Source organism: Haemaphysalis longicornis, unplaced genomic scaffold (genome assembly GCF_048455015.1).
Source record: "Haemaphysalis longicornis isolate Haplotype H1 unplaced genomic scaffold, Haemaphysalis longicornis Haplotype H1 scaffold_1, whole genome shotgun sequence".
In the NCBI taxonomy this organism is placed as follows: domain Eukaryota; kingdom Metazoa; phylum Arthropoda; class Arachnida; order Ixodida; family Ixodidae; genus Haemaphysalis; species Haemaphysalis longicornis.
This window is the reverse complement of record NW_027526203.1, coordinates 348,358,253-348,376,879: the sequence shown is the minus strand read 5'-3', so window position 1 is coordinate 348,376,879 and position 18,627 is coordinate 348,358,253. Positions and strand designations below refer to the sequence as shown.

Sequence of the window (18,627 nt, the reverse complement as noted above, 5' to 3'; positions counted from 1 at the left end):
CAAACTCAAATTGTACTCAGAACTCAAAATGAACTCAAACTCAAAATGGACTCAAACTCAAAATGTACTCAGAACTCAAAATGGACTCAAACTCAAAGTGTACTCAGAACTCAAAATGGACTCAAACTCAAAATGTACTCAGAACTCAAAATGGACTCAAACTCAAATTGTACTCAGAACTCAAAATGGACTCAAACTCAAAATGTACTCAGAACTCAAAATGGACTCAAACTCAAAATGTACTCAGAACTCAAAATGGACTCAAACTCAAAATGTACTCAGAACTCAAAATGGACTCAAACTCAAAATGTACTCAGAACTCAAAATGGACTCAAACTCAATCGGACTCAAACTCAGTCGTGATCACTCGGCTCAAACTCACTCAAGCTCAAACTCACCATGCCACACTAGCCTCGCGCTCACTCAAACTCAAACTCACGCGTGAGTTTGAGTCCAAATGAGTCTGAGTGAGTGCACTCATGAGTGAGTTTGCCGACCTCTGGGTGCAGGTGTAAATATGGGTTCTGCACCTTCATCGGATCCTGGCTGTTCAAAAAGTGTGGTTGCATCTGGCTACCTATGCTATGACTTATCAGCACTACTGTTTTTCTTGCAGGCAGTGTTCCTTGAGCTGACAACCAGGACTCCCCTGCGTATGACACAAGTTTAAATGAAGTCTGATTTCAGCGGAAACAACGGTATGAAAATGCAATAACTAAAACACATTCATTCAAATATTCTTTGTAAAGATGGCACCCAGGCCTGCACAGACAAAAGTATGATTCACTTGTAAAAATGCGAGGCCTTTCTTCAAGTGTTATGATGTTATATTTCGTATCTTATTTTGCCTCGTGTTTAGTGACTCTTTCTATCAGTTCGTTACTACATGAACGTTATGAATTCACATAACGATTTCCTCAGCATGGAGCTTTGTAGTTTTTCAGCAACTCTAGCTATTCTATAGGATGCGTGGTTTTGCAGAGCCAACAAGAAGAACTCTTTTTCTAAAATAGCTCTGTAAGAAATCTCCAGTTGTTAGTGAGTGCTTGTGCTGTGTTCTTTTCTTCGTCTTGTCAAGTTTGAGGTGTTCTTTCATTATGAATGTATACCAACTGCCCAGCTCTAAAGCCTATTACATTTTAACCCAAATAACCCTTCGAGTCATTACAGGTACAGACCTCCTGGGAATGCCACTTGAAGATCGGTGCAAGTGCTAGATGTATCCTCTCCCACAACACATCTGGACGAAGAAAAAATGTAAGTTGGCGATTCCTTTTTACTGATAGCCGAGGAAGAAACCACCGATAAGAACACTTTACTTAAATGAAAAACGTTTCGGTTTCCACGTGGGATCCGTGTTCAAAATGAAACTGCCAGCACAAGGGGGGGGGGGGGGGAGGGGGGAGGATGTTTAAGTACAGCCAAAAATGTGACGCAGGCGGCGTCAGCATCGTGAAAGCACGTTTCCTGGGTTTAGTGTGACGTTCGCTCTGTTGCGTGTACGAGTGATTCCACATGAAGGCGCGGAAACGTTTTTGTTTTCTCTTTTGCAAATGTATGTCAGTTTATCTCGTAGCCCAAAGTTTCTGCCTGTTCTGGGTGAGCATGCAGAAACATTTCGCGAGATAAACTGGAACACGGCACGATTAAAATTCGGGAATTGGCCGGTATGACTATAGTGGCTTCGCGTTGTTCTGAACAATACGGCCAAATTGCTCTGTGTAACGATTACTGAAATGATGTGAAATTATTAGGAAAGGCCGTAAATCACTCCTCTGGTGTGGCCTTTCATTTAATTCTCTGGTCTCCGTCTTCATTTCCGTGCAATATATTTTTCGTACTTCACATGCCTGTGGTTTGGTGTGAGGGGCTTATGGTTGCACCGGATTTTGTTCTTTTTCTGAAATTTTCTGTAGATGGCTCTTCAAGGTGGGGAAATCCAAGTGACGGCCCCTCACATATATACCTCCATCTGCGGCAGCAGGGAACAAGCAGGGAAATCTTCAACGTGCCCTGATTTTGTGCCTGCTTGTGTACTACGTAAATTGCGAAGCTTATCTCTGAATTTTTCCAAGCGCCTTTTTTCATGCAGGAAACTATAGATACCAATTAAAGTTTGTCCAAAAGACAGATTGCAATCGGCCTAGAAACTTGTTAGGGCTGCATAAAAAACGATAACTTGGCGTGGGAATCACAACTCAGGTGGAACTGTAAAGAGGAACCTAAGAGGGAAGTGTAAAGATGGATTCGTGTAATATTAGACTGAGTGAAACGGAGAATGTAGGGAACATAGCCATAAACACTGCTTTGTATGAAAAAGTGAATTTGTAATAAATGTTCCTTCTACTTTCCCACATTCTGCGTTTTTTTCTGTGGGGAATCACGACAACAAAGCTGTACTGGGAAAGTGCACCCCTGAGAACCATCTTATCAATGTAGCTCAAACTCGAATTCGTCTGAAATTGTTCAATGGCAGTATCCAAACAATTCGGAATGCTTTGCATACATCGGTGAAATATTGAGGTAAAGAATTTGTATATTAATGGCCATGTTTGTGAAGCTGTTCACGCAACATTTATTAACTAGGTTTAAAGGGACACTGAAGTGAATTTGTCAGGCTCCCGTTTTTGCTTGCGCTGCGTAGACTGGCTCAAATTAGCACACTTTTCATCGTTTATCCGGTTGACAAATCGGTAATTATTTTACAAAGCGCGAAAGAAGAAAAACTACCATGCGCGGTTTGCGGCGGCCGCACCAACTAAGGCTGTGACGTTGAGAGGAGGGGCGCCGTGATTGGACAATGCCCAAGGTTAGCAATCACACAAGTTTCGGTTTCGGTTTCGGTTCTGTAAAACATAACCAATGGCTTTGTTGGATGGGCATTCTCAATATCTCAGTAATCATCGTACCGCGCTTCTGCCATGTTGTCGGCTGTAAAATGCACAAGATAAGCCTCCCAGGACGGCTTGTAGTCGTAGCATTCACTAGCCGAGACCTACGCAGTGCATGAACGCCCTCCGCGTACCCGCAGACGCCCAAATGTCATGCGCTTTTCCCCCATATTTGGATCTTGCCTCCCTCATGCCTGTATCGTAAAAAGCGTGTTCGCACCAGGCCAAGGGTCTGTTCATTCTGGCCTGTGCCCACTGCCTGCAAGCAGTCGGTGCTTATGGCAACAGCACGCCAACGAGAACTCGCTAGCGCGCCAGTGCCAGCCTGCGCGCGTTTTGTGAACTAGTTCGTGTAGCCATGAACGTTGCGGCCCCAAAAAAGGTGAACTCAATATAGAAAACATCGGCGGAAAACAAAAAAGTTAACTTACAAAAAAAAAAGCACGTACCCGCGGGGATTCGAACTCGTGACTCGCAAAACATTTGCTGTGAATTCTTAACGCCCAAGACCGCTAGGCCACGGAGCGGGACGCGAATGCCTTGCTAATATAGGGTATATATTGTACAACCTGTTTACACTTTTATTTAGTTTTCGCATTTCAAGCCGCTTAGGTGACTATTTGTTGTACTGCGATCGTGCAGTAAGCGTCGCCCAAGTTTCCACAGTAGCTCACGTCTAGCAATTGCATTTCGTAGACGGAAAAGCGTTCGCAGATGCGTAGTCGTGCTGCTGACCGCTGTGCTTGTTCGCCCACCGCAAAAAAGTGCTTCCCGCGCCCTAGTTTTACGCTGTACGGTAGAAATATCAGTTGATTTTATTTCCTTAGTACCTATATTGACTTCGCTGACTCTTCTCCCGCCTTCAAGAGGCCTTATGTTTTCCTACTGGCGTACCAGTCAGCGAAGCGTCGCATGTGCAGCGCTTGTGTGAAGCGACCTTGACTTGGAGCTAGATACAGTGTACAAACAAACCAAGTAAAGAAAGGCACATTCTTCCATTCACAAACGTGTCCTGGCTTCGTTTCAACTAAGCGAACGAATTGCGACCAAGCAATTTTTTTTTTAACCTCCTTGATTGCGACGACCCGCCGGCGGCCGGCAGACGAAACGCTGGGCCGACTGACTCTGTCGGCCGGGGAGCCGTGCAGTAGCGCAGCCGTGGCGCAGCCAATTGCCAGCTCATCCCCTCCTGACGTCACACGAAAACGCCACAGAAAATGGGCGAGCGTAAAGAGAGGAGGACAGCGTTTTCGAATTAGTTTTTCTACTAAATAAAATCGCGTAAACGCGCCTAGAGTGGTCGAAACATGGCCTGGGGACTCCGGACTACAATTTGCGCTAGTAATCCCGCAATGTTTACATATCACTTCAGTGTCCCTTTAATAAGGATATATGAATAAACCGATTTTTACCTGGAAGTCTAAAGCAATATAGGAAACACCAATTCGCCCAGGAATCCGCACTCGTCTAATACTCATTAAGGAACGATAATAACGTTGGGGTGGTTCGCAGCTTTGCTTTTTAATGAATAGCCCACAGGTGTTTCATAATAATAAATGTGAATGTTCAAAACTACCGATGCCAAACTTCTGGAAATGTGCTCCTGTTAAATGCGCAAATATGTGTGCATGTACTGCAATTCTCTTTTGATAATCATGGCCTTGGTTGTCAGACAATAATTTTTGGCTTAAGGCTATGTTATCATAACTTTGGCTGCCTTTTGAAGTATGTTATCAAGTGCATGTTTCCACTCAAGCTTGGTTTCACTAAAGCCTAATGTTGTTTAACTAAAGCTCAATTTAGCAAAAGACCTATCATGCATGTTTGATACTGGTTTCTTAAACGGCACAAAGCTGATGCAAATATCAAATTTAGTTATGCCTGTTTATAAGACTTAAGCGTTGCCAATACTCACGAAGATTTTTGGGTGACAACCTGGGTAACAATTATCGAACAGGTAATGCAATGCATATACATTAAGACAACATTTTCAAGCTTTTTGGCACTGCTGTTTTAGGAATTGTAAAAGTAACTTCTCTTTTAGCCCCACCCGTGTGGCCGGCAGTTTATTCAAGGGACGAAGAAAAGACACCCGACGCAAAAGTTTAGACGGCGCAATGGACAGCATGGTCGCACATATCTTCCACTAACGCAATGTTTGTTCACCACGCGGGAAAGGCGCCTTCGGGGTGTCCCCACAGCGGCGCCGGCGAAAGCGCGCCTGGCGCGCAACATCACACCTTCCAATTTGTGTGGCCTTGGACGGCGGTAGATGTAACTTATATAAAGGTATACATGCTGAAAGCTGCAAAGTAACCCATAACTGCGTAACCCTTACGTGTATACGTATATAAAGGTTACGAAGGTATAGGTTACATTTGTACCTTATAAATTATAGGTTACAAAAATTCGAAAATGTATACCTCTATTAAGGGTTACCCAGCTTAGAGTGTAGGCTCTGGCCGGCTGTGGCATACACACTGAGACACCAAAACGTTTAATCATCGGGCCCATTTTTTGTGCTTCATGCCGGATGCCCGAGTTTTTAAGTCTTGTCGTGTTGTGTAGAGCATAACGCAGCTCTGAATGTGACGCGAATCGGCGAGATCCCACCTAGACTTCAAAAACTGCAACAGGAAGAAATAAACCTCGTGTGGCACCCATTGACACTATAAGTAATTTAATCGAGTGACGCATTGCTGCCATGCCATGCATGATCTAAAGGAGCACCATATTTGTTGACAAAACAGGTAAAAAAAATACGTTGTATGAACTTGCGTTTGTATGAACAAGTTGTATGAACAAGTTGCGTTGTATGAACAAGTCGTATGAACTTGCGTTTATTATGCAATATGCCCTGTAATGGCCGGTTGAGTGGAGCAGCGAGATCACTGTGCAGCGAGGCAGCATGTCGTGTCTATAGTTGAAAATGTAACCGAGTACGAACGAAAAGGGAGTGCTTATAGCAGGAACCAGTGCCGAACAAGAGGGAACGGCGAATTCGCGAGGAACCCGTGCAGTTTGGTTTGATTTTAAGCCCCCACTTTTGATGTAAAATATAAGCGCTAAATAGAATAGTTCGGGGATTTTGAACTTTCGGAGGATCTATAGATCCTTAACTTTATGAAGTTAAGGAATATGAGCGTGCCGCATTGGTTGAAGCCGCCGGCCTTTTCGGTAGAATAGTTGCCCAAACAAAATATTAGATACAAACTCATAAACAGGGTACATCAACGGATCCTGATTCAGCATGCGCATCGTGACGCGTGTAATATCCGTCTGGCCTATCGCAAGTAATGTCCACCGTCCGACAATCGCGCGACCCCAAAACTGACCCTAGGCGACCGCCGTCCTGCGGAGTCCCACGTCGGGTCACCAGATTTTACGTCGTTCATGGTGGAAAGAAAATCATAGAAAATGCTGTGACGTAACGTTTTGTGTAGCTCGACACGCCATCCTAAAAGCGCACCCTTCCCCATTATTTTGCATACATTGGGCACCTCACCCGCGCATACGTTTTCCCTGCTGTCGACCATTAGATATCGGCTAGACCGCGTCGTGACAGTGTTTCTGAGTGAGTCGCCGTTGCTGAGAGACCCCCGCTAAGTTTTAAAAGCCACGTAACTCCCACTAGACTTTTGCTAGGGAATTCTTCCAACCTTCTGTTTTGCTGAGGAAACAAATGCTTTAAAAAAGCCTTAAATTAAGGCGCTGTGGCACTGGCCATAAAGTAGCGGGTTCAATGCATGTCCGCGGCGGCTGTTCATCTGGTGGCTGAAAAAAATGACAACTCCGCTTTGTGCGATATTTCCGGGAACGCTAAATAGACTCGGTTGTCTTTTAATAGCCCACGTGTATTGAGCTTTAGTGCATGATCCCCCAATTTGATCGTTGCTTTTGCCTCTTGGTGCTCGCATTTTCTGAAGGCTCTCCAAGCCTGTGCTACTCCTATGAAGGCGACGGCATTTGCGAATCATCTGAGCGAGAGAGCAACGTCAAAGACTGCGGATTTTTTACGCCGCCTGGCTTTCTCGACCAGTGGGCATCTTCTGTGCACATTTCAAAGGACATGCTGAGAACCGACTGCCCCCCGGAAGCAATTCTGGGACCTCCTCCTAAAGACCAGGCAAGCAGTATAGAGAACTCGCAGCTTCTCTTTTAGAGTCAAACATGAGTTGCCGCTTGTCGGGCAGCTGTGAACGTGATCGATACGCTGTTTCCTTCACAGATCTGTGGCCGGGACCTAAACACGAACCATGCGTGGCACCCGTGCGGCGTCCCCGAGGCTCCTTCATACACGCTCACCGTCTCTTTCGAGAAGCCAGTGGTGGCCACGGCCGTGCAAGTCTACATTGCCTCCACGGGTCTTGCCTCGCTCTCACTACCTCTTCTTACCGTGGAGCTACTTGACGAAGACGGAGCCGGAGAAAATACGACCAGGGCCCATTTCGTAGATTCGCGGCGCGTCTCGTGCCGAGCGAACCCCATCGAAGTCTCCGTAGTGCACGACCTGAGCCAGCCCTTTCGGCTCACCAGGTCCGTGAGGATCAACTTCACAGCTCCGGACGTCGCAATCAGGGCAGTGCGTCTCCGCTCCTCTAAGGCGCTAAACCCCGTGGCCGTGTCCCAGTGCTCATCCAAGGAGCTCTACCACCCGGCGCTGCAGAAGTGCGTGGCGTACAGTTGCGCGAGGCCTCGCTGTGCGAAACCTTCGCTGCGGAACGCGCGCGTCATGTGCGAGGGCGAAGAGGAGGGCGACGCGTGTGTGATCCGTTGTGACGACGGCTACGTCCTGACCGGAGACGACAGCGGCGACCGGCTCGTATGTGACGGCGGCACTTGGAAGGGCTCTGGGAACCTGTGCAAGCCGGTGGACTGCAAGATGCCGCTGATAGCCCACGCGGATCCCATGTGCCCAGAGGGAACCACGTTCGGCAAAAGCTGCAGTTTCAAGTGCAGACCACCGGCCAGGTTCAAAGGTGAGCACGCGAATTGCTGCCCCCTCGTGTGCTGGCAACCTGACTGTCACGTCCGCGTTGCCGGTAGACAAGCGGGGCATGGAACAGCTCAACGATAGAGTAAGCGTGGAACTTGAGTGTTCATTTCGCTTGAATTGTTTTAAAGCTCCAGATCGGGTGGAAGTTCGTCCCTTTGGCATTTTTATGGGCGAAGCACCTTAGGGGCTCGGGCTGTCGGCGTCTCATGTCGTCGTCGTCGTTCGTCATCGTATTCTCACGTGGTCATGATACGAAAACACCGGGACACTCGTTTTCCCTTGTCTCGCGCTAGAACGCAACGCTTACTAAAAGGACAAACCGGGACACTCGCTTTCCAACGCCTCGCGCTAGAACGTTTAATCTCCATGGGCAAAACGCGTACTAAAAGAACATATTATCTCTATAAAAAGAACCCACCGGGACACTGGTTTTTCGTTCGCGCTTGCTTGCTTGCTTGCGTCTATTTCGCTCCGTACTCGCTTTAACTTCAAAATTTGCAGTTCTCCGTTTCGAATTTCACTTCTCCTTCGCCTTCGTAATTGGGATGTAGCGTATATCACCGCGTACCGTGTGGCAAGAGAGAGGCTTACAATCTTTGAATACACTTATACACTGCATGCTCCGCTCCTCCCCAGGTTTCACGTTAGTGGAGAGTGTCCAGTTTTTTTGTTTTTTTTTCACAGCAGCTCACTTTGCGGCCCCCAAATTACGGATAACGTGGGTGCGTGCCGTTGCAAGATAATATTCGAGTGGCAATGGAGGTAGGCCGTACTACGAGAGGTAAAGGGATCCTGTCGGAAAAAATGACTCACATGCCTTCCTGCAAGGAAAGTGACCATTTTCGCTGGTGTTGAACCCTGTACCACTCCTAAGATGTGTGAATATTCGCCGTGTCCTCTTGAAGAGGGATAGGTGTAAGGTTTGTCCACACAGAACACAAATTACCCGAAATAAGAGTAAATGGCTTGTCGCATAACTCACATGTGCAGCTTTCCCGCTCATGCAGTCCTTTGAACAGTGATTACTCTCTAATTTTTTAGCGAGATGCAAAGTTATTTTGCGAAGCTAATATTTGGGGTGAAAACTTGCTTTGTGCACAGTTTCAAGTCGCGCACGTTGCGCGACTAGGTTCCTGAGCCATGGAAAGCATCCCATAGAAATGCATGGGGAATAAGATTCGACAGCGAATTATACAGAAAATATTCAGAATGCTGGAAAGTTCTTTTAGTGTTTTCATCTTCAAGTTGACTTCTGGCTTTGTGCCGAATACCACTTTCCTGAAGTCGTTTTGCTAGGTTCCTGAGAAGTCGGAATTTTGAGCGAGAAAGCTGGGTATGAAAAAAAAATTACGCCCACCTCCCCTCGCGGGAACCCTTGTGTGATGCGACGCTGAGGGGGTTCAAGCGCAAGCGGAGAGCAACCGTCGACCGAAAGGCCGGCGGAGAGCGGCACACCGGTTATATTGTAGGCACTATATATGCGCAGCGCGCCCGAAGGATAGGAAACCGCGGAGAGAGAGAGTACTGCACATGCGCTGCACCGCGCGCAGCGCCGCCCACCGGCGGAGTGAGAGCGCGCTGGGCCGCACACGCTCTCACCTGGGCACGCGCCGGCGCCAGTGCGTCTGCCGCGGCTATGACGCAACACAATCCAACAAAATCCACTTTAATCCAATCCCCCTCGCGAGAGTGTGTTTGCTATAGGAGAGGAGAGGAGAGGAGAGTGGCTGCGGACAACGGACGCACGCAGGAAGGACAGGGCCGCCGACATCTGATGCTCTCAGCGTCGCATCTAAAAAAAGTTCCTGCGTTTGCAGCCGCCCCTTTCCATAGGGACGATTTCCCGTGCAAGCCGCGTGAACTTTTCAATAGTCCCACACTAGGGCCGAGCGCCAGGCCGGGGAGTCGCTTGTACCTATTTTACCGGTAGGTGCCCGGCGCCGCCAAGGAACACGAATTCACATGGTGCCTTCCACCGCTACGATGGACGCTCAACTCGCAACCGCCTGTGGCAGAACATGCCGCCAGCCTCTTTCACCCCCGGCAATGGCGCAACGCGGCATGATGGCCGGGGGCCCCGCCAAGTGGACAAGGGTCAGATGCCCCTCGATAGGGTAAAGGCAGCTTTCCAGACGTGGAATCCCCTTTCAAGGGCCCGCACTCGACCAGGGACGCCTGTACCCATTAAAGAAACCGGTGGGTGCCCGGCGGCACCAGGATTCGAACCCAGTACCTTCCGCATACGAGGCGAGTGCTGTACCTCTGAGCCACCGCTGCGGTGGCTCAGTGGTAAACAGAATGATAAACAGAACAAAACCAGGAAAATACAATCTACTGCAATGCTTCTGATCATACAGTGTTAGCTAAAGTAGTTTTAAAATGTTGGTGGTCCGAAATTGTTGCCGTCAGTACGGGTAGGTTGTTCCATTCTTGTGATGTACGCAGCATGAATGGCCTGGAAAAAGTGTTAGTTCTGCAGAACGGCAAGCCAACTTTATGGACATGATTTATGCGAGCTGAAATGTACCGAGGAGGCAGAAGGAGTTTATCGCGTAGCTGGCTGTGATAGAAAAGCTTATGAAAAAGACAAAGGCGAAGGATTTTTCTACGAGATGATAATGAAGGTAATCCGAGGCTGGATTTCATAGTGCTTCTGCTAGCAGACCGGTTGTAGTTAGGGTGTATTTTGGACCATTTCAAGTGAGTGTGTTAGATTTTCTTGGTTAGGATCCCAAAATGATGCAGCATATTCCAGTTTGGAACGGATAAGCGTTTTGTAAAGCGCCAGTTTTAATGTTGAGGAACCTGTGGGAAATTTCGACGTACGTGGCCAAGCATGCAATTAGCGTTATTAATTACGTACGCAGTATGCACGGACCAAGTGAGCTCGGTAGTAATATGTATTCCGAGATATTTGTAAGTGCTGACAGATTCCAATGGAGCATCGTTCTTATAGTAAGCGGGCAATAAACGGTTAGTTCTAGATACGCGAAGAAACTTGCATTTGCTTGTGTTAAGTTCCATTACCCATGTTTTGCACCACAGAAATAGCATTAAGATCGGATTGAAGGGTTAATAGGTCATTGTCATTAGATATTTTCATCAGAAATTTCTAGTCTTTCTACTAGTTTTCTTTTATTTCCTGCGTGCTTTTTGTTTTTGTGATGCGCAAAATTTGCCTCCACAATTTTTTATTCTGTCCGTTGCGCAGGTGGAACTGCCATAACGAATCTCCTCTCTCTGGTCCTCCCTGTGATCTGAAGAATATTACGGCACTGTGACGTATAGACATTGAATGCCGCGATATGCTTCGTGCTTTTTTTGTATACTCCGCTTTTGTGTCGACACACAATGTAACTATTTTGCCGTTTATGTTCTGCATAAGTAAGGCACTCTTTGACGCTTATAGATCCAATGTCAAAAGCCTAACTGGAAAGCTAGCAAAATTCCCTCCAGATTTCTGCATTCCTAATTCTTAATGGGCATTGAGTTTAGTTGCTAAGAGGTCACCAAGCCTTGTCCTACTGTTCTCAACGCCTTGCTTAGAACTAAGGAGAAAAAGGTTACAAAATTAGTCACCATACTTCAGGTTGGTTCGTTTTCATCCCTCGCCTTCTCGTCGCACTCCAGCATGTCACGGGTTTTCAGCCCACACACCTTTATCTTTTAGTTTCTTTGAGGGTGAGCTCACGTCACCTGTTTTTTTTTTTTTTTTTTCAGTGATATCTCCGTTCGTAATGCTGTCACCGCCCATAGGCTTTTGCCAGAACTGCGCTTCCAGAGATGGTTTCAGAGGGTAAATGCAAGATTGAAGATAGAAGTCCCCCCCTGTTCTTGCGAGCTTGTTTCCTCCCACATCCTTTTATTTTTGGTGCTGGAAAAGAGAACTAAGATGGTTCCAGACGTACCGCACAGTAGCGTCGGCTGAATAAAGACTTCCGAATAAAGAGGCTAGTTTTGGTCACGCAGTATTAGCCTGCGGCTATTCGGGGCAGAGTGGACGTCGGCTGCAGAACACAATCGGTGCTCGTGGCCTCACCTCCTAGGGAATAGGCCCACTCGCCGCAGCCAACTCGTCATAGAAAAACTGGTCAAAGGGGGCATTTGGTTCTAGGTGATCCCGTACTCGGGAAAGTGGTAGCACCGACCTTCTCGTTCTTGGAAATTTTGTCTTGAAGTACCAATTTCAGCGGATGTCGATGAGAATGGGGGGGAAGGGGGGGGGGGTGAGAGTTAGTGGCTTCAACCCTGATAATTGGTTTGGTCCCAGGTTGACCTCTCCGTAGTTCGCGGATTGGCCCCTCCTTTCGTTTGTTTGCAGGAGGTGGTTGAAATTGGCTTTTCGGTTTTAACACAAGTTTATCTTTACCATTCTCATTTTTCTTCTCCTTTCAAAAAATATTTGTCACACTTAAACACCAGACTATCGACTGAATGCCTCCAGTGTCAATCAGTGTCAGTGCTTCAGCGCTGGGCATACATGTCTACTCCAACTTTTTTCATTCTTTCTTTTCTCTTTTCTGTCTATTTTCCCTTTCCCACGTGCAGGATACCAAACTAGGCTCTAGCCAGGTTAACTTTCCTGCCTTCCTTCTACACCTTTCCTTCCTTCAGTGTCGCTGCTTTTGTTATTGACGCACTAGTTAGTGGAGCTTTACAAAGTGATATTTTATGTTTCGGACTGTTGACACTGTGTTTCGCACAAGAGCGCGCGCACAACCGAAACATGGTGGGATCTGTGGGACGGGTTATAAGAGAAGATGTCGACAGCGTTCGAACATCTGGCCTTGTCTTGTTTAAACATATCGTGTAAGCAGAAAACCGCTAATTAGTGGGACTAATAAAGTTAATAACCAGAATATTGTACCTATAGATCATTTTACAACAAAATAAGGGAACGAATGTTATCCAGTAGAGCTACCGATGTCAAAACCTGACAATCATTTTTGGTTATAAGGCATAAAAACAAAAGGTCAAAATCTAAAACACACATAACAGAAGAAATCGCAAAGGTCTACTCAATACAGCACTGTCATCCGATTAGCTGAAAATAACGATGTAAAATTTTAAAAAATTGAGAACGCGCAAACGAAATTTAATATGGCCTCGTGCGATTAGCTGAACAAAGCGCACGAAAAAACCGACAAAATGCGCCGTCTGGTCTGGCGTGTACCTCCAAGGCCACCAAGGAAACGTAAGGTTGGTGAATTGAAGGAGGGGCGTAAGAATGTTTACGTATGAGTAGAGAATTATACGAAATCCTGTATTTTTTTTATTTGAACATGGTTAACAAAAATTCCCCGCATTTCCCCGAGGGGAAGAATGTGAAAGTGCGAATGCACGAGTTGAATTTGCGCGGTTCGGTAATGTTCGCGAAAGAGAGATCACACACACACACACACACAACTACAAAGAAAGAAAGATGCATTTATTCACAGACACCTATTTGTGTTGTCGTTGTACTTGATTGCTAGAGCGGATCTCAGCTTTGAAATTTCGTGTCAGTACTCCTTTAAGCAGGTGCATTAGCCCTTCTCACGCCCGATTCTTGGCCAATCCCCCACGTGGGTATGTGCCATGTCAGCGGCCAGGCAGCGCGCGCCCATCTCCCCCCGTTGCCAAGGAAGACGAGGAGATTCCTGGCCAATCCTCCACGTGGGTATGTGCCATGTCAGCGGCCAGGCTGCGCGCGCCCATCTCCACGTGCGCGGACATCGCCGGTGGACGCAGGTTCAGGGTCGCTTAAGAAGTGCATTGCACTTAAAAAACGTAAATTGTGATGGGATGGGCAAGTGTCCAGTTGTCCTAGGTTACGATTTTCCTTAGTGCGAGATGGCCTATGACGACTTGGCATATTTGACGAGTTCACCTGTGACGAGTTCGCTGTGACGGATTCACTTGTGACGAGTGCTCCTAGACTCTACCACCTCTATCGTGGCCTCACTTTCACTGTCGGACCCCCCCCCCCCCCCCCCCTTCCCCTTCTTCCATTGGTCTAATCTTTCCAAAATTCTAGACACGATATTTCTCTAAGATGCAAACAATGCGAACACATGGTCCAAGCAGGAATCGCGGGCAAACCCTGTGACTAAAAATGTGGGGGAGGACAAGACTTTCGATGTGGTAATGATTAACGATGGCGCGACGGATATATATGGCAACACCAACCTAAATACACCGATACACGTCTAAGGAATATTGTGCGCGGGGTTAGTGTTGCTACTATTCTGGCAACTTCTATAATATAAAAAAGAGAGGATACATGCTTGAGAGCTATCAATGAAGACGCAAAAAATAAAAAAAAAGTCTAATAATAAAACAGAGGTAATGGAAAACAACGAAAGGGCGGGAAAGACGCGTCAACACATACAGGCAGTTTTTTGCATGCAATGCACGGCAGAGACAATGTAAAATTAAGCTATTTACAGATTAGGACAGTGCAATGGCTAGTTTAACAAAATAAACCCAGAAAATTGCAATGAAAGCCGCAAAACCACACTTTCGATGAAACGGACGTAGGTGTTCGATAAAACGGCATTAGATAGGACGGCGTTCGATAAAACGGGTACTTCTTCGATAAAACGGCGTTCGATAAACTGTCTGGGAACCGCCCCGACCCTCTACCTCCCCAGTGGAACCAATGCGGCCGCCAGGTGCACGCAGTGGTCATCCACAACGTACCAGGCGCGGCGGGCACCCCTCGTACTTCTAAAAAAAAAAAAAAAGGCTCTACGGCGCTCGCTCGGCCAACTTAAGCTTCTCCTTCAAATGATCAGCCACGGATACAGGGTAACAAAAACAATTACTAGCCCTAATAGCTTACTTCCTCGATCACTGCTCACAATGCGGAAACTTTTCATTCTGCTCGCGACCCTCATACAAAACGGAAGCTGATACTAATGATATCCCCATTGCTTTTACACCATTCGGCCTCCCCAATAGCGTTCCGGGCATGGCGCCTTCTTTCGCGCACAACGCTCGCCTCGACAGGTAGAGAATCGCAGGTACAGTGACGCCAGAAACACACTGAGTTTAATTTGACACTACAAGGGCCACAAGTTACCCAAAATATTGGTTAAAAAAAAAAAGGGGGCAATGCTTACCTTAAACCGGCTCGCAGGGGCGTGACCGCATTGTTTTCAATGAGCCCCTCTCCGTTTACGGTCACTGCATTTAGGTCTCGCGTTGGTTCTGTCGCCTCCATGGTCCGCGACTTGGAGGAGACGTTGCAGTGCGTCGCACGTTAGTCCAGGCTGGTTCCACAATGTTCACGACGAACTTCGGTTGGCGGGAAGCACCTCGAATCCATTCGTGCGGCCGCAAGTTGGCATCGACAAAAAAAATTCGGGGACGCTAGAGCTCACATGCCACATGACACCATCTGGAAGCCATTTTGCGAGGAGTAGATGAGGGAGGGGTGGAGGAAGAGGACGGAGAGAAGGAGGAGGCGTGTTTTTTTTTTATTTTCATACTCCCATTGGGACCAGCGTGGTATTTACAGCCAGATACTCCGTTTTGGGGGGAGGTACAGTTGTGGTAAATACGCCTACTTACGACGGCTCTTGGCCACCGGAGTAAACTGGTAGCTTTTCCGCCATCATAGTACCGAACGTGGGAGTAAGCCGCCTGTAGTGAGGAGTTTCGAAGACGTGTTTCAGCCAAAAAACTTTAATTCAGGCTGATTTGTGTTTTCGGGTAAACGCTGAAGTGATATTTGTTGTGAAACGACGATATTCAGGGAGCATGAGTGGCCTGGCGAGCATCGTCTGCCAGAAGGACGGCCGCTGGTCCGAGCCCGAGCAGCAGTGCGTTGTGACCTGTCCGGCGCCACCCGCTTCCCCGCACGCCGTCATAGCCAACTGCCGGGGCGTCGACCATCTCCACTTTGGCCACAGGTGTCGCTTCCACTGCAAGACCGGCTACCATGTGAACGGCCACGCGAACAAAAAGTGCGTGCCTGCCTTTTTATATGTCCTTCCCTTTTTATGTTTTTTTAGCTTTAAAAAGGCCTTGTTCCTACAGGTGGCATCGTTGACGTTACATGTGGAGGCCATTTGCCACGAATTATGTGTACGATTCGCTTCCACAACACCAGTGTGCGTCACGACACCCGGGTCGAGAGGCTTGGTGTTTGCACGTTCGTGGAGTTATGTATGGAGATGCGATACGCGCGACATCGTGTGCTCCCATCTTAAGTGGTTGTTCGCACGACTTCCGAAATTTGAAACTGTTTTTTATGTTCCCTGCGCCGACCGCGACCACAAAGGCACCACTCCATGCAAGCTTCTCAAAATAAGGCCGAAGAATAAAAGAAATTGAGTGAATAGCTCTAAAAAGTGATGTCCCGGAATTCAGGGAAGTTCTTTATGTACATAAACGCACGCTCCACCCTAGATTCCCAAAAAATATTACGTAGAAGTATAATAAATTGACCGATTACCTTAGTTAAATGGCTGCGCCCTAGCGCACAAAAATTGAGGGATTCAAATCTGGCTGTTCAGTGGGAAAAGCCGGTGGTGGGTACCTCCACATCATGGAACCAGACGACAGCTCTTTAGCAGGTGGCCAAGGAAATGCGCGTATGTCGCTGGGTCGTGTGTGCAGTGCACGATTTCACGCGTTTAGCATTAGTCATTGTTGAAATTGTGAAGCATAAAACTGGGATCCAAATGCCTTCACTCGTATTGTTGAAGTGTGAAGCATTCATGCGCCAGGGGTGGGGGGGCATTGAGGACATGCAATGCGTAACCAGGGGCGTCTAGGAAGGCTGGCAGAATGGTTTAATGTGTTTTATTTCGTCGGTGTGCCTCGGCTCATTGCGCGTATATACACAACAAACAAAAACGATCGCTGGTTGCTCTTTGTACTTTGATGAACCAAGTAGAAGTGCGGATTTATCGTGACTGAATAACTGATGGCATTCAGATGCTAATAGAAAGCAATGCATCGCATTTTGTTTATTTAGATAATGTTCTAGTGAATATTAAAATTTTTAACATTTCCTAGGTTTTATTTATTTTGAATTCTTTATTTTTTAGTATGCCACGATGTTTGTAGTTTCGGACTTTCGCATAGACGCTTTGGCAACAGATAGCCAAAGCGGTTCGCCTATATTTGTGCCCTACGGTGGGGTGCGAGCTAGCTGTTCATTTTCCCAAACGTTTGGATTATATTAATCTGTCGCCCAGTCGGTTAAATATCAAATCTCCATCCATGGCACCTTGGTCAGAGTGCTACCATTGCCTGCCCACTTTGCTTATAGGTATTATTTTTTTCTGAATTACACTTCTTTCAAGCCCAGTGCGTTCACCAGTCATGTGTAGCCAAATAGGTGAAATATCAGACTACCACCCTTAGGACCCAGGTTTGAGTGCTGCGCACTACTACCATGCTGCATATGTCGTCTTTTCGTATGCCCCTTAATATTTCTAAAACATTATGTGTTTCCTCCTTAGTAGGGACGATTTTAAGTCATGCATGCAACGCAAGTAAGTACGGTTGGGTGAAGTGGCGTCATTGAGAACTAATAGTTTGTGGAATATTCAGACTAGAAATATTATTCTACAGTCATTGAGACTGAGTATTCGTATTAAATATGCATGTTGCGGTGAGCCTTTTAGTAATACAGAATAGAAAACGACACATTATGCTCATGTTTACAAGGTGCCGGGGGTAAACAAACAAGGCAACACTCACAATTCCCACAGATATTCCTGTTGATGCAACTGTTTCTAATAAAAAAAATGTGGTTGATTCCTCTGTCATAGGAATAGATAAAACACGAAAGTGAAATGTGCACCGAAATCTGCAGCTGAGCATGATTTGCGGGTCGGCGGCTGTCTTGTGGGTATGCTTGGCGAGCGACGTCCTGCTGGCGGGTCGCTTCGGCAAAGGTGTACTCGCGTCATTTCCGTGACGGATATGTCGTCAGTGAAATCTTGGTGTATCCCGGCATAAAACACTTTCGTGTTAAATATAAAACCCGAAAACGAACAACCCTATTTATAACGTACTCTTAGTACTAAAGGCTGCTCCGTAAGAAGACCCAGTGTGCAGGGGTGCATCCTTTACAGGCCGCTTGCTTCGTTGTAGTGGCGTCACTTGCGTGACGGATATGACGTGAGTGAAATCTTCGTGCATCCCAGAATAAAACACTTTCGTGTTAAAAGGCTCGAATTCTTCGCGAGAAAAGGGTCTTCCGTTGACCTTCCAGCATGGTAGCGCTGTCAAGCTGAATGCGAGCTGTTACAAATCGGCTGTGTTGTGTGTGTTAACGCGGCGCCTAGGCTTCAATCAACGCCGCCTGTATAAACAGTGCCTAACGCGTGAGCGAAAAATGGCCAAACGGCCACTCTCCTGTTGCTCTCTCCTACCCTTCCCCGCTCCGTAGCCTTCCAGCGTGCTTTCGTGTCCGCCAGCCAGCGCCGCTTCTCGGAAACTATGCAAAATAGTGGAAAGTTTGTTTAGCGTTCCCGAGGCGGCGCTCCTACGCCTTCTTGTTTTTCACCATGCCTGTCTGTCTTGGTCTGTCACTGATAAAACTTCCTTTGTCACGAAGCAGAATCCCTTGCGCTGCCGCAGGCTGATTCCGGCTTTGCGCGCTTATCTACTCGGATCACAGGCCCTGAAATTTTCTGAGTGGGGCATCCCACCTCTATCCCCTCCGCATTTAGGTATTGTTTTGACCCCGCTGTTCGCACTCCGCATCGGTACGCACTTCTAAAATTGAGGACTGTACTG

General features: G+C 47.1%; 1 protein-coding gene and 1 long non-coding RNA gene across 2 annotated transcripts in view; both read left to right on the top strand.

Annotated features, from left to right (window-relative positions):
* Positions 1-18,627, top strand: part of LOC144153841 (pappalysin-1-like) — a 101,780-nt gene that overhangs the window by 68,196 nt on the left and 14,957 nt on the right. The window contains exons 14-16 of the mRNA XM_077685570.1: positions 6,818-7,017; positions 7,120-7,870; positions 15,626-15,836. Coding sequence (XP_077541696.1) covers positions 6,818-7,017; positions 7,120-7,870; positions 15,626-15,836 — 1,162 coding nt within the window. The remainder of the gene's footprint in view (positions 1-6,817; positions 7,018-7,119; positions 7,871-15,625; positions 15,837-18,627) is intronic.
* LOC144153851 (uncharacterized) lies at positions 407-3,118 on the top strand. The gene is made up of 3 exons (XR_013319396.1): positions 407-698; positions 1,171-1,257; positions 1,917-3,118. It is a non-coding gene; the product is annotated as an uncharacterized LOC144153851 (long non-coding RNA).